This window comes from Pyrgilauda ruficollis, unplaced genomic scaffold (assembly GCF_017590135.1).
Source record: "Pyrgilauda ruficollis isolate IOZ18807 unplaced genomic scaffold, ASM1759013v1 scaffold379, whole genome shotgun sequence".
Classification (NCBI taxonomy): domain Eukaryota; kingdom Metazoa; phylum Chordata; class Aves; order Passeriformes; family Passeridae; genus Pyrgilauda; species Pyrgilauda ruficollis.
Window position 1 is genome coordinate 6,968 of NW_024525256.1, and position 20,068 is coordinate 27,035.

A 20,068-nucleotide genomic window follows, 5' to 3' on the forward strand; every position below is an offset into this window, starting at 1 on the left:
ATAAAGATAAGGGGGGGCATTATGCCATGAGGGGGTAGTTTGGGGTGGGAATTGGGCAATAAAATTGTGGGGGGCAATACAAGCTTAGGGGGGCAATTTTTGGGGACACTGGGGGGGGGCAGTTGTCACCTGGAGGGGCCCTGGGGGTGTCACCAGGCCACGGTGGCGGGGCGGGGGGGGTGACACGTGCCAGCCTCGGTGCCGCTGTCACCTCCCCGGGGTGTCCTTGGGAAGGACAGGGGGACACCGGGGGCGGTGGCAGGGTGACAGCGGGGGACACACCGGGGTGGTGGCACTGATGGAGTGACAACAGGGGCGGGTGACAGCGCCCGGGGGCCTTGGCACGGTGACTGGCGCTGTCGCAAGGGGACGGCTCCTGTCCCCGAGGGAGGGGACACCGACGGCCCTGAGTGCCCTGGGGACACCCGGGGTTGTCCCTGCTGGGAGGTGGCACCTGGGTGTCACCCGCTTGTCACTGCGCGTCCCTCGGTGCCACCGCGTGTCACTGACTGCTCCTTTCCCCCGTTTTTCCCCATTTCCCCCCCATTTTCCCCCGTTTTCCTCGCATTTTCCCCCGTTTTTCCCACATTTTTCCCCGTTTCCCCCCATTTCCCCCCGTTTTTCCCACATTTTTCCCCGTTTTCCTTGTTTTTCCCCGTTTTCCCCATTTTCCTCATTTTTCCCCTTTTTTACCCGTTCCCCTGTTTTTCCCGTTTTTTCCCATTTTCCCTGTTTTTCCCCATTTTCCCCCCGTTTTCCCATTTTCCCCCGTTTTTCCGATTTTTCCCCATTTTTCTCCATTTTCCCCGTTTCCCCCGTTTTTCCCGTTTTCCCGGTTTCTGGCAGGATTTTGGACGGGCGCAGCCCCCCCCGGCCATGGGGCAGAGCGAGTCGCAGCAGGAGGCCGAGGTGGGACACGTCCCTGTCACCCCGGTGTCCCCAGGGCTGGGGACACGGGGGCTCAGCTGTCCCTTGTCCCCGTCCCTGTCACCCTGGTGTCCCCAGGGCTGGGGACACGGGGGCTCAGCTGTCCCTTGTCCCCGTCCCTGTCACCCCGGTGTCCCCAGGGCTGGGGACACGGGGGCTCAGCTGTCCCTTGTCCCCGCAGGGCTCGGCGCTGAGGGGGCCGCTGGCCATCTTCAGCAGGGAGCGGCTCCCGGTGAGGGTGGCATCACTGTCCCTGTGTCCCCATGTCCCGGTGTCCCTGTGTCCCCATGTCCCTGTGTCCCCATGTCCCCAGTGTTCACATGTCCCCAACCCCACTGGTGCACTGAGCAGAGGACACTGTCCCCATGTCCTGGTGTGCCAATGTCCCCGTGTCCCCAGGGACAGTGTCCCCATGTCCTCATGTCCCCGTGTCCCCAGTGTCCCCAATGTCCCCATGTCCCCACTGCTGCTCAGCACCCCGTGAAGGGACACAACCTTGTCCCCTGGGGGCGTGTCCCGGTCCCCAACACAGCCACGCCCCTCCCACCCTGCCAGCGCCATCGGTCACCCCCTGTGCTTGTCCCCATCCCTTGGGGACACCGGGGACAGGGTGGGGACAAGGTGGGGACACCCCTGTCCCCCCGCAGGTGCTGGGGACCATCCTGGGCCTCGCCGTCGTCGCCATGGCCGTCGCCGTGCTGGGCTGGTGGCTGCGCCTTAAGAGTGAGTGCCACCGCCGGGCTGGCGCTGGGGACGGGGGGACAGCGCTGTCCCCTCACGCTGACCCCTCACGCTGTCCCCTCGGTGTCCCCAGAGGTCCCCGCGCAGGAGCCGCCGCGCTACCGCTTCCGCAAGCGGGACAAGGTCCTGTTCTACAGCCGCAAGATCATGCGTAAGGTGACCCTCGGGGCGGCGGCGGGGGTGGCACCGGGCCGCCGCAGCGGGTGACACCGTGTCCCCGCCCTGCCAGGTGTCCCAGTCCACCTCGTCGCTGGTGGACGTCACCACGGCCAGCGGCGCCGCGCGGCCCCGCAGCCGCAAGAAGCTCAAGGTGCTCAGCATCGCCAAGAAGTGAGCGGGGCTGGATGTGTGCCTGGGATCTGTCCGTGGGATCTGTCCTTGGGATCTGTCTGTGGGATGGGGATCTGTCATGGGAGCTGTCCCTGGGATCTGGCTGTGGGATGGGGATCTGACTGGGATCTGTCATGGGATCTGTCCCTGGGATCTGGCTGTGGGGTTGGGATCTGTCTGTGGGATGGGGATCTGTCCTTGGGATCTGGCTGTGGGATGGGGATCTGACTGGGATCTGTCATGGGATCTGTCCCTGGGATCTGGCTGTGGGGTTGGAATCTGACTGTGGGATCTGTCATGGGATCTGTCCCTGGGATCTGTCTGTTGGATGGGGATCTGACTGTGGGATCTGTCATGGGATCTGTCCCTGGGATCTGACTGTGGGATCTGTCCATGGGATCTGTCCCTGGGATCTGGCTGTGGGGTTGGGATCTGTCTGTGGGGTCAGGATCAGTCTCTGGGATTGGGATCTGTCCATGGGATCTGTCCATGGGATCGGGATCTGTCTGTGAGATTGGGATCTGTCCCCATGTCCCTGCTGTGTCCCCACTGTCCCCATGGCGCTGTCCCCGCCGTGTCCCCACGCTGTCCCCACGCTGTCCCCACGCTGTCCCCAGGGTCTCGGCCAGCTTCCTGCGCATCCAGAAGGAGCCGCCCACGCTGCAGCTGAAGGAGCCGCCGCCCTCGGTGCTGGAGGCCGACCTGACCGAGTTCGACGTGGCCTCGTCACACCTGCCCTCCGAGGTGCTCTACATGCTCAAGAACGTCCGGTGAGCGGGGCCGGGGTCGGGGTCTGTCTGTGGGGCTGGGGTCTCTCCGTGGGGTCGGGATCTGTCTGTGGGGTTGGGATCTGTCCATGGGGCTGGGATCTTCCATAGGGTCGGGATCTGTCTGTGGGGTCAGGGTCTGTCCGTGGGGTCGGGGCCTGTCCGGGGGGCTGGGTTCTGTTTGTTGGGTTGGGGTCAGGATCTGTCCATAGGGTCGGGATCTGTCCATAGGGTCGGGATCTGTCCGTGGGGTCGGGGTCTGTCCGTGGGATGTGTCCATGGGATCAGGGTCTGTCCTTGGGCTTTGGGATCCATTTATGGAATTGGGATTCATTGATGGCGTCAGGATCCATTGATGGGGTCAGGATCCATTGATGGTGTTGGGATCCATTTATGGAATTGGGATCCATTGATGGTGTCAGGATCCATTGATGGCGTCAGGATCCATTGATGGGGTCAGGATCCATTTATGGGATCAGGATCCATCCCTGGGGCCAGCACTGGACCACAGGGATCGAACTCCATCCTTGGACACCTCTCCAAGGGCACCCCTGGATCCCCCTCTCCATGGCATGTGGGGCAGGTCCCCCTGTCCCTGCTGTCCCCATGGCATCCCTGCGGTGTCCCCGTGTCCCTGCTGTCCCCGTGGTGGCACGGCTGTCCCCGTGTCCCTGCTGTCCCCGTGGTGGCACGGCTGTCCCCGCAGGGTGCTGGGACACTTTGAGAAGCCGCTGTTCCTGGAGCTGTGCAAGCACATGGTGTTCCAGCAGTGCCAGCAGGGCGAGGACGTGTTCCGGCCCGGCCAGCCCGACACCAGCATCTACGTCCTGCAGGAGGGCAAGCTGGAGCTGCTGCTCACCGAGATGGTGCGGGGACACCTGGGGACATGGGGGACACCTGGGGACACGGGGGACGCCTGGGGGGACAGCCCACAGCCGGCCAGGGATATCCAGGAGATGGCCAAGGACATCTTGGGACAGCCAGGGGACACCTGGGGACACCCATGGGTGTCTGGGGCACATTTCAGGGAGAAATGGGGACACTCAAGGACATCCAGGAGACACTCCAGGGACAGCCAGGGACACACAGGGGATACCTGGAGACACCCAAGGACACCTGGGGGACACCAGACACAGTCAGGGACACCCCAGGGGCATTCAAGGACACACAAGGACACCCAGGGGACACCTGGAGACACTCAGAGACAGTTGGGGACACCCTGGAGACACCCCAAGGGCATTCAGAGACACCCCAAGAACACCCAAGAACATTAGAGGGCACACAGGGAGCAGGCAGGGGACACTCAGGGGACACCAGGGGACACTCAGAGGACACCAGGGGACACAGGCTGTGTCCCAGCAGGACGGGAAGGAGACAGTGATGAAGGAGGTGTTCCCTGGGGACAGCGTCCACAGCCTGCTCAGCATCCTCGACGTCATCACGGTACCGGCCACGTCCCCAACGCCTTGGGGACATCGCGGGGGCTGTCCCCAAACCCTGCCACACCCAGCTGGCATGTCCCCAGTCCCCCCTAAGCTCAGTGGGTGACTGTCCCCAGCCCCCCCAAGCTGTCCCCAAACCCCTCAAACGCAACGGTGGCCATCCCAACCCCAACCACAACTGTCCCCAAACGTCACCAACTGTCCCCAAACCCCTCCAGCCAACTATGGCCACCCCAAACCCAACCGTGGCCCCCCCCAAACCCAACTGCCCAAAACCCCAGTGCCACCCCTGCCCGCCAGCTGTCCCCAGGCCCCCTGGGTCCCCTGACCCCGCGGTGTCCCCAGGGCCACCAGCGGCCGTACCGGACGGTGTGCGCCCGCGCGGCCGAGGACTCCACCGTGCTGCGCCTGCCGGTCGAGGCCTTCTCAGCCGTCTTTGAGAAGTACCCCGAGAGCCTGGTCAGGGTGGTGCAGGTGAGCTGGGCTCCGGGGGACCCCCGCGAGGTCCCTCAGGGTGGCAGGGGACCCACGGTGGCCTCGTGTCCCCCCGCAGATCATCATGGTGCGGCTGCAGCGCGTCACCTTCCTGGCCTTGCACAACTACCTGGGCTTGACCAACGAGCTCTTCAGCCACGTGAGTTCAGGCTGAAATTCGGGGGGGTCCTGGGCTGCGTCGGCTCCGTCTGATGTCCCCCCAGTCCCTCTGATGTCCGTCTGTCCCCAAACCTGCAGGACATGCAGCCCCTGCGGCTCTTCCCGCAGCCCGGCCACGCCGCCCGCACCAGCCCCATCCGGCACGGCAAGCGCAGCCTGGGCAGCACCGACGAGGGCCGGGACACCGGTGAGGCACCAGGAGGGTCCTGAGACCCCCACCCCGAGCAGTTCTGGGGTCTCCATACTCAGTTTTGGGGTGGGGGGGTCTCATCCCGCAGCTGAGCTGATGAAAACCACCGGCCTGGAGGCGCCGGCACCGCCGCCGCTGCTGAGCCGCTGCATCTCCATGCCCGTGGACATCTCCGGTGGGTGCCAGCCCTCCCAGGGGTGTGGCTGTCACCCGGGGGTGGCTTTGTCCCCGTTTGGTGACCGCCGTGACCCCGCCCAGGCATCCAGAAGGCTCCGCGCTCTGATTTCGACATGGCCTACGAGCGCGGGCGCATCTCGGTGTCGCTGCAGGAGGACAGCACCGGCGCCTTCGGGCAGGTACGGGGTGGGGTTTGTGCTGAATCCCACCCAAATCCTACCCTGAATCCCACCCAAATCCAGCCCGAATCCCACCCGAATCCCACCCCAAATCCCACCCAAATCCAGCCCGAATCCCATCCTGAATCTCACCCCAAATCCCACCTAAATTCCACCCAAATTCCCCCTAATTCCCACCCAAATCCCGCCCAAAATCCCCTCCAAATCCCCCCCAGGTGTCCCAGGAGCCCAAGGAGCGCAAGTCGGTGACGCTGGAGGAGCAGCCCTCGGGGATCTACCACTACAGCTCCTGCGAGGAGGACGCGGCCACGGGGACGGGCACGGGGACAGGGACGTGTCCCTTTGGGCCCTTCCAGGGCCGCCAGACCAGCGACATCTTCGAGGAGGCCAAGCGGGAGCTCATCAAACTCATGAAGGTCGAGGTGAGGGCAGCCAGGGGGTCAGCAGGGCTTTGTGGGGTCAGGATGGGTTCCTGGTGGGTTCCTCCTGGTCCCCCGTGGCTTTGTGGCGGCCTTAGTCACCTTTATGGTGCTCCCCTGTCTCTTTGGGGTGGTCCCCACTTGTCACTTTGTGGTGGGTTCCCATCTCCTCATGGTGGCCTCCTGGTCATCCCATCCCCTCGTGGTGATCCCTCAATGGTCCCGTTCTCCTTCCCAGGACCCTTCTCTCCTCAACAACCGCGTCCTGCTCCACCATGCTAAGAGTGGCACGGTCATCGCCCGCCAGGGTGACCAGGTGGGTTTTGGGGACTGTCACATTGTGGTGGGGCAGAAACAACCCCAGAACCAGAACACCATGATGTGGTAGTGGTGGTGCTGGTGGGACCTGCCAGGTGACAGGGGACATTTCTGGCAGGACGTGAGCCTGCACTTCGTGCTCTGGGGGTGCCTGCACGTGTACCAGCGCATGATCGACAAGGAGGAGGACGTGTGCCTGTTCCTGACACAGCCTGGCGAGCTGGTGGGACAGCTGGCCGTGCTCACCGGGGAGCCCCTCATCTTCACCATCAAGGCCAACCGTGACTGCACCTTCCTCAAGATCTCCAAGTCCGACTTCTACGAGTGAGTCTGTGTCCTTTGGTGTCCTCAGGGGGCCACCAGGACCTGGTGTGGATCCATCTTGTGATGGATCTCCGTGGCTTTGCGGTGACCTCGGGGATCCCACATCTCTTTGGGATGGTTCCCCATCACTTTGGGGTGGTCCCCTCTTTGGGGTGGTTCCACCACAAGAACATCTCCCCAGGGAATGTTCCCAGCCCCATGGTGGAATTTCGGGGTGTCCTGAGCAAGGCCACCACAGTCCTGGTGGTTCTCCTCCTCCCTGGGATGCTCTGTGGGGAGGGACATTTTGGGATCACCAGGGTGCCCTGTTTCCCCCAGGATCATGCGGGAGCAGCCCAGCGTGGTGCTGAGCGTGGCCCACACCGTGGCCGCCCGCATGTCGCCCTTCGTGCGCCAGATGGACTTTGCCATCGACTGGATGGCCGTGGAGGCTGGCCGGGCGCTCTACAGGTGAGTGGCCACACCCAGGTGTCCACCTCAGCTCGGGGAGGGACACCAGGGGTGCCACAGGCGCTGTCCCCAGGCAGGGGGACAAGTCCGACTGCACCTACATCGTGCTCAACGGGCGGCTGCGCTCGGTCATCCAGAAGGGCAGCGGCAAGAAGGAGCTGGTGGGCGAGTACGGCCGCGGGGACCTCGTGGGCGTGGTGAGTGTCACCCTGGGGACACCTTGGGGACAGCAGTCAAACGTCCTCGGGTGGCTCCACGGCCTCGTCCCGCAGGTGGAGGCGCTGACGCGGCAGTCCCGGGCCACCACGGTGCACGCCGTGAGGGACACGGAGCTGGCCAAGCTGCCCGAGGGGACCCTCAACAACATCAAGCGCCGATACCCACAGGTACCCCCGGTGTCCCTTGGGCTGTCCCCGTGTCCCCACGGCCCAGCTGGTGGCTGTGATTTTAATTAAAACCAACTTCAATTAAGGGGTTAATGAAGCTGTTGGAGGAGGAGAGTGGAGGAAGGGATGGTAGCACCTGAGGTCTTGAAGGGTGGGTGGTGGTGGCACCTGACGGCCTCGTTTTGGTGACACTTGAGGTCTTGATGGGTGGGGCGTGGTGGCACCAGAGGTCTCCAAGGACAGGCAGTGGTGGTGGCACCCAAAAACTGCTGTAGAACACTAGTTTGGGGTGTTGATGAGTCTCTGCCACGTCTGATGGCCATCCTTGTCCTTGTCCCCACAGGTGGTCACCCGCCTCATCCACCTCCTGAGCCAGAAGATCTTGGGGAACCTCCAGCAGCTCCGTGGGCCCTTTGCAGGTAGGACCTGGGGACAACGGGGCGGCCTCTTCGTGGCTGGTGGCCGTCACCAGAGCGGTGTGTCCACTCCTCCGTGTCCACCCAGGGCCCGGCCTGGGCATGGCCTCCAGCTCAGAGCCCATCAACCCCACCAGCAACCTGTCGACGGTGGCGGTGCTGCCCGTGTGCGACGAGGTGCCCATGGCAGCCTTCACGCTGGAGCTGCAGCACGCGCTCAACGCCATCGGTGAGTGACCAGGGACACTGACCATGGCAGTGACCGTCGGACGGTGACCGTGGGTCACGGCATCCTGGTGACCTGGGGTGGTGATGGTTGCAGCCCCACAGGGTGGTCTTGGCCGTGGTGGGCACCATGAGGGTGACGGTGGCATGGTGGCAGCCATGGCATGGTGACCACAACTTGATGGCGTGATGGTGGCCACAGCATGGTGGTGACCATGGCATGGTGACCACAGCACGACAGTGACTGTGGCACGGTGGTGACCACAGTCCCATGGCATGGTGGCAACCATGGCATGGAGATGACCGCAACCCCATGGCACAATGACCACAGCACGAGAGTGACCATAGGCATAGTGGTGACCTGGGCATGGAGATGACCACATCCCCATGGCACGGTGGTGACCATGGCCTGGAGATGACCACATCCCCACCTCCACAGGCCCCACGCTGCTCCTCACCAGCGACATCATCCGTGCCCGCCTGGGTTCCTCGGCTCTGGAGAGGTAAGGGCGGTGGGCAGCGGCGTGGCCGCGTCCCCCAGGCCGCTGCTGACCGCTCGGTGCCCCGGCAGCATCCAGGAGTACCGGCTGTCCGGCTGGCTGGCGCAGCAGGAGGACCTGCACCGCATCGTGCTCTACCAGACCGACTGCACGCTGACGCCCTGGACGCTGCGCTGCATCCGCCAGGCCGACTGCGTCCTCATCGTGGGGCTGGGCGACCAGGAGCCCGCCCTGGGCGAGGTGGGACAGGGACATGGTGGGGACAGGGACATGGGGGGCGACCAGGAGCCCGCCCTGGGCGAGGTGGGACAGGGACATGGTGGGGACAGGGACATGGTGGGGACAGGGACATGGTGGGGACAGGGACATGGGGGGCGACCAGGAGCCCGCCCTGGGCGAGGTGGGACAGGGACATGGCGGGGACAGGGACATGGTGGGGACAGGGACATGGGGGGCGACCAGCAGCCCACTCTGGGCGAGGTGGGACAGGGATCTGGAGGTGGGACACAGGAACATGGGGACACAAAATACGGGGACACATCCCAGCTCTGGGGGTGTCGCAGCGCTCCGGGGGTGACACAGCCCCGTGCTGGTGCCACCACAGCTGGAGCAGATGCTGGAGAACACGGCGGTGCGGGCGCTGAAGCAGCTGGTGCTGCTGCACCGCGAGGACGGCGCCGGCCCGGCGCGCACGGTCGAGTGGCTCAACATGCGCAGCTGGTGCTCGGGCCACCTGCACATCCGCTGCCCCCGCCGCGTCTTCTCGCGCCGCAGCCCCGCCAAGCTGGTGAGCATCCCCTCCCCGGGCGGCCGGCCCCTCCCCGGGGGTGGCCGCTGTCACCGTCACTGTCACCCGCTGTGTCCCCGCAGCGGGAGATGTACGAGAAGGTGTTTGAGAAGAGCGCCGACCGGCACAGCGACTTCTCGCGCCTGGCGCGCGTCCTCACCGGCAACACCATCGCCCTGGTGCTGGGCGGCGGCGGCGCCAGGTGGGACACGCCTGTGCCTTGTCCCCTTGTCCCCATGGCCTGTGTCCTTGTCCCCATGTCCCTGTGTCCCCATGTCCCATGTCCCTGTGTCTCCATGTCCCTGTATCCTGTGTCCCCATGTTCCTATGTCCTCATGTCCCCCTGTCCCTATGGCCTGTGTGTCTCTGTCCCCATGTCCCATGTCCTTGTGTCTCCATGTCCCTGTATCCCCATGTCCCTGCATCCTGTGTCCCCATGTCCCCATTGTCCCCATGTCCCCATGTCCCCATGTCCCATATCCCTGTGTCTCATGTCCCCGTATCCCCATGTCCCCGTATCCCCATGTCCCATGTCCCTGTGTCCCCATGTCCCTGCATCCTGTGTCCCCATGTCCCCATTGTCCCCATGTCCCCATATCCCTGTGTCCCCATGTCCCCGTATCCCCATGTCCCATGTCCCTGTGTCCCCATGACCCCATTGTCCCCATGTCCCCGTATCCCCATGTCCCTGTATCCTGTGTCCCCCTGTCCCCACGCCCTCTTCCCACCCCCAGGGTGCCCACAGCCCCTGACTGATCCCGGTTTTCCCTGGACTGTCCCTGGCAGGGGCTGCTCGCACATCGGGGTCATCAAGGCCATGGAGGAGTCGGGGATCCCCATCGACCTCGTGGGGGGCACCTCCATCGGCGCCTTCATCGGCGCGCTCTACGCCGAGGAGCGCAGCGCCGTGCGCACCAAGCAGCGGGCACGGGAGTGGGCCAGGGTGGGTGACAGGGACACGGCCAGGGTGGGGGACAGGGACATGGGAGTGGGCCAGGGTGGGTGACAGGGACATGGGAGTGGGCCAGGGTGGGGGACAGGGACATCCCCACCCCAGGGACCCCCCCAGCCTGTGTCCAGCTCTGCCCAGCTGGTTCTAACCTGGCCTCTTCCTGTTTTTCTTCCTCTTGCTCTTCTTCCCTCTCCTTTTCTTCTCCTCCTTCTTCTTCCTCTGTTCTCCTCTTTTCCTGCTCCATTTTCTTTTCTTCTCCTTTTTCCTCTTCTTTCTTCATTTCTTTCCCGCTTCTTTTCTCTTTTTGTTTTTTTCTTCCTTCTCCTCCTCCTCCTCCCCAGTGCATGAATTCCGTTTTTGAGACCGTGCTGGACCTCACCTACCCCATCACCTCCATGTTCTCGGGCTCGGCCTTCAACGCCAGCATCAACCGAGTCTTCCAGGACAAGCAGATCGAGGTGTGTCCCCCTCAGATGTCCCCCCCGGACCCCTCCCCGATGTCCCCACGGTGTCACCTAGCCCGTGCCGTCCCTGCAGGACCTGTGGCTTCCCTACTTCAACGTCACCACGGACATCACGGCCTCGGCCATGCGGGTGCACACGGACGGTGAGAGCTCCCTGGGGACACGGCGGGGACACAGTGGGGACAGGGGACAGGGGTGGCATCCTGAGCCCCCAGGAGCTGCTGACCCCACCTTGGGGACATCAGCAGGGCGGGGAGGGGGCAGTTGGGGCTGTACGAGGCGCTAACACTGCTGCTGACCACTAACCCCAGTAACCCCCTGTGCAGCATGGGGACATGGTGGCAGTGCTGGGTGGGGACATGGCAGTGACGGTGGGGACATTGAGGCGGTGGGGTCATCCTGGTGGTGGTGGGGACACGACAGTGGTGTTGGTGACGTGGTGGTGGGGACATCACGGTGGTGGTGGGGACGTGGTGGTGGTGGTGGGACCATTGTGGTGGCTGCCCCTCGTCCTCGCCCGCTGCCGGAGCTCACCTGGGACATTGAGCCGTCCACGGCCACCCGGCTGCCGGTGGCCCCTGCCCGTCCCCCCCGCTGGCCTCTAATGCCCACTAATCCCTGCTGACCCCTCTAACCCAGCCCCCTCCCCACACCGCTGGCTGCCCACATCCCCCCGTCCCTGTGTCCTTCCCCGGTCACCCCCCGCGGTCCCCGGTGGCCGTGACCGTGTCCTCTCCGTCCCCAGGCAGCCTCTGGCGCTACGTCCGAGCCAGTGCCTCCTATACCCCCTACCTGCCTCCGCTCTGCGACCCCAAGGACAGCCACTGGCTGGTGGATGGCTGCTATGTTAACAATGTCCCAGGTCAGCACCTCGCTCGCCGGGGCCACCCCCCAAAAAAACCACAAAACACCAAAAAACCCCCCAAAAACCACCCCAAAACCACGTCCAGAGCGTCCACACCACCGGTCAGGGTGCACCGGGGTTCCTCTGCCCGCCACGGGGCCGACCCGTGGGGCGCAGACGCATCCCGGCGCGGGCAGGGCGAGCGGCGAGGGCGGGTGCCGGGGCGGCGCCGGCGCTGACGGCGTTTCCCGGTTCCGTTCCCGGTTTCCCGGTCCCGTTCCCGGTGCCGTTCCCGGTTCGGCCGGCGCAGGCTCGCTCTGGCGCTACGTGCGCGCCAGCATGACCCTCTCGGGGTACCTGCCCCCGCTCTGCGACCCCAAGGACGGAAACCTCCTGATGGACGGGGGGTACATCAACAACCTGCCAGGCAAGTGCGGCCGCCGCGGCACCGGCGGCACCGCGGGCGCGGGGCGGGGGCTCGGCCGGCGCACGGACAGACGGACGGACGGATGGACACAGCCAGGGTGGAGCGGAGACGCCTCTCGCTCGATTTGGCGGCGTCTCGATGGCGCTGATGGGCGAAGGATGGCTGGCTGTTGTCTGGCAGTGGGTTTTTTCCTGTGTCGGATAGTTTTTCCAGAACGTTCCATGGGTTTTCATGGTCGGGATCCATCCGTCTTCCATCTTCTCCTGGTGGTTTTTCCATGCCAGGCAGCTTTCCAGAACGTTCCATGGGTTTTCATGGTCGGGATCCATCCGTCTTCCATCTTCTCCTGGTGGTTTTTCCATGCCAGGCAGCTTTCCAGAACGTTCCATGGGTTTTCATAGTCAGGATCCACCATGCAGGGTGGTTTTCCAGAACATTCCACGGTATTCCATGTGTAGCATCCATCCTTCATTATCTCTTGATGCCTTTTCCATGCTGGGTGGTTTTTCCAGAACATTCCATGGATTTTCATGGTCAGGACCCATCCACCATCTCCTGGTGTTTTTTCCATGCCAGGCACTTTTTCCAGAATATTCCAGGGTTCTTCATGTGCAGGATCCATCTTCCATTCTTCTTCCCTCATCTCTTGATGTCTTCAATGCTGGTTGGCCTCTTGGGGCAGCTCCACCCTCTGTCACCTCCTGGTGTCACCTCTTGGTATCATCTCCTGGTGTCACCTCCTGGTGTCACCTCCTGGTGCTGGTGTCCTTTCCCGGATGGTTTCCATCCTTCACCTGCCTCGGTCTCCATTCTGCGCCGTCCCTGGGTGTCCTCGGTGACCTCCTGGGCCACCTTTACCTGTCACCGTCCATCTCTGGACGTTCCCACCTCCAGGTGTCCTCTCCATCCTATTTCACCTCCTTCCGTCTCTTGATGTCCTCTCCAGGCTCCTCCGGGCATCTTCTGGCCATTCTGTGTCACCTCTGGTGGCCCTGGGAGGTCACTCTTGTCCCCTCCGTGTGCTGGGGACCTTCCTCCATCCTGCAGCCTCATCACCACCGCGCTGGGTGACTCTGGTGGCATCCTTGGGTCTGAAGCCACCTTTCCCACCGTCATTATCATCCCTAGGTGTCCTCCAGGATCACCTCCACCCCCTTCTCTATGGAAATGACCTTCATCATCATCACCATCATCATCATCCCTTGATGTCCCCCAGGACCTTCTCCATCCTCCTCCCCCACCAGCTTGTCCCCTGATGCCACCCCCCTTCCCATGTCCCCTCCTGGGGGGGACACCTCCACCCTCCACCCCGCCCCCCTGGTGCCCCCTGACGCCGCTGACCGCCCGCCGTCCGTCTGTCCGTCCGTCCCCGCAGCCGACATCGCGCGCAACATGGGCGCCAAGACGGTGATCGCCATCGACGTGGGCAGCCAGGACGAGACCGACCTGTGCAACTACGGCGACTCCCTGTCGGGCTGGTGGCTCCTCTGGAAGCGCCTCAACCCCTGGGCCGAGAAGGTCAAGGTGAGAGCGCGGGGTGGCCCCGGGGGGACAGCGGGAGGTGGCACCAGGGGACACCTGGGGACGAGGCCAAGCTGGTGGAGATGGCTTGGGGTGGAGGAGGATGGAGAAGGTCCTGGGGAACATCAGGGGATGATGATGATGGTGATGATGACAATTCTGGCACTTTCCCACGGGGCCCAGGACCCCCGGTGTCCCCCCGGTGTCCCCCGGCACTGTTGCACTGTCCCGCTCCCCCGGCCGGCCACGGGGGGGCGCTGCTGTAAATTTTCCTTTTTTTGTTGTTTTTTTGTTTTTTGTTTTTAACGGTTCTTACAGAAATCCAGGCCGGCTGGATGGGAATTGGTTAATTGTCGGTTAATTATTGATTAATTATTGGTTAATTATTGATTAATTATTGGTTTGTGGAGTCTTATTGCGCTGGTTCGGGAATTTCAAAAGAAAAGTGGCTGGTGGTGATGGGGGGATGGGAATGGGAAAAATGGGAAAAATGGGAATGGGAAAAATGGGAATGGGAAAAATGGGAATTGGGAATGGGAAAAATGGGAATTGGGAATGGGAATGGGAAAAATGGGAAAAATGGGAACTGGGAATGGGAACTGGATGGGGAGAAATGGGATTTTTTAAATTTTTTGTTTAATCCTCAGTGTTTGGGTTTAATTCCTGAATTTTTATGTTTAATTCCCAGTTTTTGGGTTTCATCCACGGTTTTTGAGAATTTTGCATCCACAGCCCCTCCCCCAGCCCCTAAATCCATATTTTTACTTCCCACCATTCCCATTTTTTTTCCCTCAGCTAAAACAATTCCAAACTCTTTCCAAAAAAAACCCAAAAAAAAAAGCCTTGATCAGGATTTTTTTTTTTTTTTTCCATTGCCAAATTCCAAAAAAAAATTCTCGGGAAATTTCGGAAAATCCTGGGAAATGCCAAGAAACTCTGGGGAATTCTGGGAACTCTGGAAAGCTGCCGAGACATCCTGGGAAACGTTAAAAATTCGGGATCCGCCTTGCCCGAGGGGTGGGGAATTCCATGATTTTGGGGTTCTGGGGGATCGGGGAGGCCCCGGGGCTCAGGAAGGCACTCGGAGGCGGGAGCTGCCCAGCAGCAGCTGCAGGAGCCGATCCACGGAAAAGGCCAGCAGGAAATCGGCCGCCAGCACCGCCAGGATCAGCAGCCGGAACTGCAACGGGGAATTCCGGAATGTTCCGTGGGAACGGGGCACGGATCCCACCCCAAATCTCTGGGAATTCCGGAATGTTCCGTGGGAACGGGGCATAATTTGGGAATTTCCCCCCTGGAAGCGGGGTCTCGCCGGGGCGGGAATCTCGGGGCCCCCTCCCTGGAGCCGTTTCCCCGGAAGCCCCCGGGAGTTGGCTCTGACCTCGGGCGGGATCTCGACGAGGCCGAAGGCCAGGCTGAGCTCGGGGCAGGCGCCGCTGAGCAGCCCCAGCACGGCCGAGGCCGAGAGCAGCAGCGCCCAGAGCAGCGCCCGGTTCTGCGCCAGGCTCTCCATGAAGGGCTGGCCCTGCGCGGGACACTGGTTACACTGGGAGGGCACTGGGAGGGCACTGGTTACACTGGGATGCACTGGGAGGCACTGGGAGGGCACTGGGAGGGAACTGGGGTACGCTGGGAGGGAACTGGGAGGGCACTGGGAGGGCACTGGTTACACTGGGAGGGCACTGGGAGGGAACTGGTTACACTGGGAGGGCACTGGGAGGGCACTGGGGTACACTGGGAGGGCACTGGGAGGGCACTGGGAGGGCACTGGGGTACAGTGGGAGGGAACTGGGGTACAGTGAGAGGGCACTGGGAGGGCACTGGTTACACTGGGAGGGAACTGAGGTACGCTGGGATGCACTGGTTACACTGGGAGGGCACTGGTTTGTACTGGGAGGGCACTGGGGTACAGTGGGAGGGCACTGGGGTACACTGGGGTACACTGGGAGGGCACTGGTTTGTACTGGGAGGGCACTGGGAGCCAACTCAGAAGCTTTGGAGCAGTAAAATGGGGTTTGATGGCACTGGGGAACAGAAATTGGGAAAAATGGGGAGAAAAACGGGAAAAAGCAGGAGAAGCGTGGGAAAGGAAGGTTCTGGAAGCCCCACCATGGGAAAGGAAGGTTCTGGAAGCCCCACCTTGTAGTTGATGGCGAAGGTGGCCGTCTGCATGGCCATGGCCAGCAGGTACACGGTGCTGTTCACCAGCGACGGCTCGAACTCCCGGCTCAGATCCACAAACTCCTCCTCCCTGCCCGGGAAAACCGGGATCAGCCCCGGGATCAACCCCCCAAAAAATCACGGCTCTTAGAGGGGTGGAACTGGGTCTGAAGTGGGTTGGGAGTGGGAAAATGGGAATTTATGGGTTATTCTGTCCATGGGAATGGATAAAATCCTGGGGGATTTGGGGTTGGGTCTGAAGTGGGTTGGGAGTGGGAAAATGGGAATTTATGGGTTATTCTGTCCATGGGAATGGATAAAATCCTGGGGGATTTGGGGTTTTTGATCCATGGGAATGGATAAAATCCTGGGGGATTGGGGGTTTTTTCTATCTATGGGAATGGATAAAATCCTGGGGGATTTGGGGTTTTTTCTGTCTGGGGGAGGAGATAAATTCCGGGGATTTTTGGTTTTTTTGATCCATGGGAATGGATAAAATCCTGGGGGATTTGGGGTTTTTTCTGTCTATGGGAATGGATAAATTCCTGGGGGATTTGGTTTTTTTGATCCATGGGAATGGATAAAATCCTGGGGGATTTGGGGTTTTTTTGATCCATGGGAATGGATAAATTCCTGGGGGATTTGGTTTTTTTGATCCATGGGAATGGATAAATTCCTGGGGGATTTGGGTTTTTTGATCCATGGGAATTCCCTGGGATGGAATTCCCACAGGAAATGGAGAAAAGTGCTCACCGGAGTGGTTTTTATGGGACCAGGGAATGCTGCGACAGCAGGAACCGGGGGGGAAAACCCTGGAATTTTTTGTGGGTAAAGCCTCGATCCCGGAATTCCCTGGGAATTTTTCGGGATTGGGGCCTCACCTGGGCTCGCTGCGGGCCTGAGCTTCCCGGTAGAGGAACACCAGGCTCAGGAAATGCACCAGGAACTGCAGCAGCACCGTCAGCACCGTGTACAGGTTGAAGATGTTGGGAAGAGGCCTCTCCTTGGAAAGAGTCTTCAGGGGCTGGGAAAAACGGGAATAAAAACCGGGAATGTGGCACGGCGGGGGTTAGAGGCCAAATCCTGAAGTTTTTCAGGGAATTGTGCGGGAATGTTGAGTCCAGGGGGGGTTTTGGGTGTTTTATTCCCAGGGAAATTGGGATTTAGGGGCTTTACTCCCAGCTGAGCCAGCTCAAAATTCCAGATTTCCATGGAAAAGCCTCAATTTGGGCCTTTTTTGGCTCCTTCCCACTGCTCATCCCAAAAATTGAGATCCTGAGGGGAGAAATGGCTTTGGGAGGATCCCAAATGCAACATTCCCACCCCTCCACCTTCAGAATAATAATAACAACAATAATAACAACAATAATAATAATAATAATGGAATTTCTTACAATAAATGGGATCTTGGGGAAAAAAAAAAGCCCCTTTTTCCCTCATTTTGCCAGATCCCATGGAATTCTTGGCTCCCACTGTGGATTTGGATCTGGAGCTTTGGGAGCCATTCCAAACCCTATTCCCACCTTCAGAAACCACTTTGTTCTGACCATAAATCTGATTTTTTGGAGGGGGGGAAGCCCCTTTTTCCCTAATTCGGGATAAATTCAGGAATTCCAAGCTCAGACCCGGAGATGAGGAGGAAATCTCGGGATCACCCCAGAGCCTCCCCCCGCCAGACCGCGCCGTTCCGCGACCCCAGACGGCATTTTTTCAGGGATTTTTTTTGGGATTTTTTTGGGGGTTTTTCCCCCGCTCCACGCCCTCTCCCGCGGAATTCCCGGCTCCCACCTTGGAGCGGGAGATGAAGAGGAAGCAGCCGGCCAGGAGCAGCCCCTGCAGCGTGGCCTGCAGGTCGCTGAACTTGACGCCCTGCAGGAAGAGCACGCTCTGGCTGTAGGCCAGCACCAGCGCGTTCAGGGCCAGGATCTTGAACATCTGCAGCGTGGTCACCAGCGTGCAGCGGCCCTGCTTGATCACGTGGCAGACTGGGAGGGAAAAAAAAACGGGAATTTCGGGAGTTAGGAACCTGGGAAAGGCCGGGGAGGGAGGGGAGAGGGGGTGTGGGGCGGCCGTGAGGGGAAAAAGGGCAGGAACTGGGGAGGGGATGGGCTCAGGATTGTTTAGGGTAAAACCGAGGATAATCCAGAGCCCAAGAGCTCCAGGGTTTGGGAATTCTGAGCTGGACTGGGCTCAGGATTGTTTAGGGTAAAACCGAGGATAATCCAGAGCCCAAGAGCTCCAGGGTTTGGGAATTCTGAGCTGGGATAAGCTCAGATAAAACCACGGATAATGCTCAGCCTCAAATCCAGAGCCCAAGAGCTCCATGTTTTGGGAATTCTGAGCTGGACTGTTCAGATTTGGGCTTTCCCCCATTCCCACCCCATTCCCGGGGTTTTTCCCCCTTTTCCCGGGCTGGGCACTCACTGCACTGGATGGAGGAGAGTTTGGAGGTGAAGGGGGCGGCGATGCTGGCGTCCCCCAGCTTCACCACGGGGGCCCTCTCCTCTTCCAGGTCCCTCAGCACCTGGCTCAGCCGCTCCTGCGGGACGGGAAGTTCCCAAAAATCCCAAAATCACGCGGGATGGCCGGAAAACGCGCTCCGAATCCGGAGGGAAAAGAGCGAGTTTGGCATCGGCGGTGATGGGGTGGGAGGCGCCTTCCCACCCCCAGAATTCCAGGATTTATTCCCTGTTTATCACAGATCTCAGGTCCCTTCCAGCCCCGAGAATTCCAGGGTTTATCCCCTGGTTTTATGTCAGTTCCCACCTCCAGAACGCCTGGATTTATTCCACGTTATCCCTTTTCCCATCAGAATTCCATCCCTTTTCCTCCATTTCCCACGGGATCCACGTGGAATTTTGGGAAGTTCCTTGCCCACACATCAAGACTGGACTGGGATCAGATCCGTTCCCACCCAAACCATCCCAGCATTCCCATTCCCTAAATCCCTCCGCTCCCAGGGTTGAAAATTCCCAGCTAAATCCCAATTCCCGACTCAACGCCAGGGCTGAAAATCCCGGGATAAATGGGAATTCCCACCCTGTGGACGGCCAGCTGCTCCTCCCGCTGGGCCAGGAGGCGCTGCTTGGCTCCTCGGGATGAGGGTTTGACATTCCCGGCCGGAATTCCGGGCCTGCTGTCCCCGAAGCCGTCCCGGGGCCGTCGCTTCCGCTCGGGAACGCGCTCCGGAGCGTTGGCCAGCAGGGCCACGCCTGGGGAGGGGGAAAGGGGGAAAGTCAGGGGAAAATCGGGGGGGAAAAGAAGGAAAATTCAGGGGGAAAATCAGGGAAAATTTGGGGGAAAAGAGGTGGGAAATCAGGGAAAAAAATTGGGATAGATTAGGGAAAAATCAGGGGAAAAAATGGGGAAAAAACAGAGAAAAAACAAGGGAAAAGCACAGAGAAAAACAAGGAAAATTCCCTCTATTTCCTTTCCTGGCCCCAAAGAACCAGCTCCAAAAGCTGGGAAATGCTGGGAGTGGCACGGCTGGGGTTGGGATCTGGGGCAAATCCAGGGAATTTTGGGAACGTGCTCACCCACGTCGGCGTGTTTGAGCGCTCCCACGTCGTTGGTGCCGTCCCCGCACATCAGGGTGCAGTAGCCGAGGCTCTTCAGCGCCGTGATCACGAATTCCTGCCCGGAAAAACACCGGGAAAAGCTCCCAAAATCCCGGAATTCCCAGCTCGGAGCGGGGTGGGAGGATGGGGACAGAGTGGGATTGGTAGGAAGGCTCCGAATTCTGGGAATTCAGGGCTGGAAGAGGCTCAGGATTCTTTAGGATCAAACAGGGCCATGCCCCATTCCCAAACCCACAAAATCCCAGGAACTCAGAGCTGGAACGAGCTCCAAACTCTTGGGGATCACCCTAGGGCCATCCCCGCATTCCCGAAGATCCCAAATCCCGGGAATTCCCCTTGCCAGCCCCCCTCACCTTCTGCTTGGGCGCCACCCTGGCGAAGACGCGGATGTGGGGGATGAGGCGGAGCAGCCGATCCCGATCCCGCAGCCGGAGCTGCTCCAGCCCCTCCCCGGTCAGGCACAGCTCGAAGGGATCCGTCAGATCCCGCAGGGAATCCGGGAATGCCGGAAGAGCCACGGACCCGTCCCGGGAGCGCCACTGCCAGGGCAGCCCTGGGGGAGTGGGACTGATCCGGGAGGGGTTCCAGGGGGGATTCCAGGGGGGATTCCAACCCTAATGCCCACCTCCATTCCCAGCTCCCCAGACCCCTCTAATCCCGGAATCCCAGAACCCCCTGGCAATTCCCACTCCCATTCCTGATCCCATTCATTCCTGATCCTACTACCATTCCAGATCTCATTCCCATTCCCATTCCTGATCCCACTCCCAATCCCATAAAATTCTGGAATCCCAGAACCCCCCAGCCTTCCCACCGTTCCCATTCCCACCGTTCCCATTCCCATTGTTCCCATTCCCATTGTTCCCATTCCCATTGTTCCCATTCCCATT

At 60.9% G+C, this 20,068-nt stretch overlaps 2 protein-coding genes across 2 annotated transcripts in view; one reads left to right on the forward strand and one right to left on the reverse strand.

Annotated features, from left to right (window-relative positions):
* The window catches only part of LOC121358171 (patatin-like phospholipase domain-containing protein 6), a 14,349-nt gene extending 559 nt beyond the window's left edge, over positions 1 to 13,790 (forward strand). Inside the window, exons 2-33 of the mRNA XM_041476106.1 lie at positions 847 to 909; positions 1,109 to 1,159; positions 1,575 to 1,650; positions 1,742 to 1,824; positions 1,898 to 1,998; positions 2,616 to 2,768; positions 3,472 to 3,631; positions 4,128 to 4,208; positions 4,553 to 4,681; positions 4,761 to 4,841; positions 4,940 to 5,048; positions 5,140 to 5,226; positions 5,310 to 5,407; positions 5,623 to 5,829; positions 6,065 to 6,142; positions 6,263 to 6,468; positions 6,787 to 6,918; positions 6,992 to 7,115; positions 7,191 to 7,304; positions 7,648 to 7,723; positions 7,809 to 7,949; positions 8,385 to 8,448; positions 8,517 to 8,685; positions 9,050 to 9,232; positions 9,316 to 9,434; positions 10,019 to 10,175; positions 10,526 to 10,642; positions 10,722 to 10,791; positions 11,394 to 11,510; positions 11,803 to 11,919; positions 13,295 to 13,642; positions 13,759 to 13,790. Of these exons, the coding sequence (XP_041332040.1) occupies positions 877 to 909; positions 1,109 to 1,159; positions 1,575 to 1,650; positions 1,742 to 1,824; positions 1,898 to 1,998; positions 2,616 to 2,768; positions 3,472 to 3,631; positions 4,128 to 4,208; positions 4,553 to 4,681; positions 4,761 to 4,841; positions 4,940 to 5,048; positions 5,140 to 5,226; positions 5,310 to 5,407; positions 5,623 to 5,829; positions 6,065 to 6,142; positions 6,263 to 6,468; positions 6,787 to 6,918; positions 6,992 to 7,115; positions 7,191 to 7,304; positions 7,648 to 7,723; positions 7,809 to 7,949; positions 8,385 to 8,448; positions 8,517 to 8,685; positions 9,050 to 9,232; positions 9,316 to 9,434; positions 10,019 to 10,175; positions 10,526 to 10,642; positions 10,722 to 10,791; positions 11,394 to 11,510; positions 11,803 to 11,919; positions 13,295 to 13,642; positions 13,759 to 13,790 (3,813 nt within the window). The 5' untranslated portion in view covers positions 847 to 876. The remainder of the gene's footprint in view (positions 1 to 846; positions 910 to 1,108; positions 1,160 to 1,574; positions 1,651 to 1,741; positions 1,825 to 1,897; positions 1,999 to 2,615; positions 2,769 to 3,471; positions 3,632 to 4,127; positions 4,209 to 4,552; positions 4,682 to 4,760; positions 4,842 to 4,939; positions 5,049 to 5,139; positions 5,227 to 5,309; positions 5,408 to 5,622; positions 5,830 to 6,064; positions 6,143 to 6,262; positions 6,469 to 6,786; positions 6,919 to 6,991; positions 7,116 to 7,190; positions 7,305 to 7,647; positions 7,724 to 7,808; positions 7,950 to 8,384; positions 8,449 to 8,516; positions 8,686 to 9,049; positions 9,233 to 9,315; positions 9,435 to 10,018; positions 10,176 to 10,525; positions 10,643 to 10,721; positions 10,792 to 11,393; positions 11,511 to 11,802; positions 11,920 to 13,294; positions 13,643 to 13,758) is intronic.
* Positions 13,791 to 14,068: 278 nt separating this feature from the next.
* ATP13A1 (ATPase 13A1) overlaps positions 14,069 to 20,068 on the reverse strand; it is a 21,481-nt gene continuing 15,481 nt past the window's right edge. Inside the window, exons 17-25 of the mRNA XM_041476107.1 lie at positions 19,532 to 19,731; positions 19,137 to 19,233; positions 18,640 to 18,812; positions 18,025 to 18,139; positions 17,389 to 17,585; positions 16,482 to 16,624; positions 15,580 to 15,691; positions 14,822 to 14,965; positions 14,069 to 14,620 (exon numbers count right to left, since the gene is read on the reverse strand). Coding sequence (XP_041332041.1) covers positions 14,510 to 14,620; positions 14,822 to 14,965; positions 15,580 to 15,691; positions 16,482 to 16,624; positions 17,389 to 17,585; positions 18,025 to 18,139; positions 18,640 to 18,812; positions 19,137 to 19,233; positions 19,532 to 19,731 — 1,292 coding nt within the window. The 3' untranslated portion in view covers positions 14,069 to 14,509. The remainder of the gene's footprint in view (positions 14,621 to 14,821; positions 14,966 to 15,579; positions 15,692 to 16,481; positions 16,625 to 17,388; positions 17,586 to 18,024; positions 18,140 to 18,639; positions 18,813 to 19,136; positions 19,234 to 19,531; positions 19,732 to 20,068) is intronic.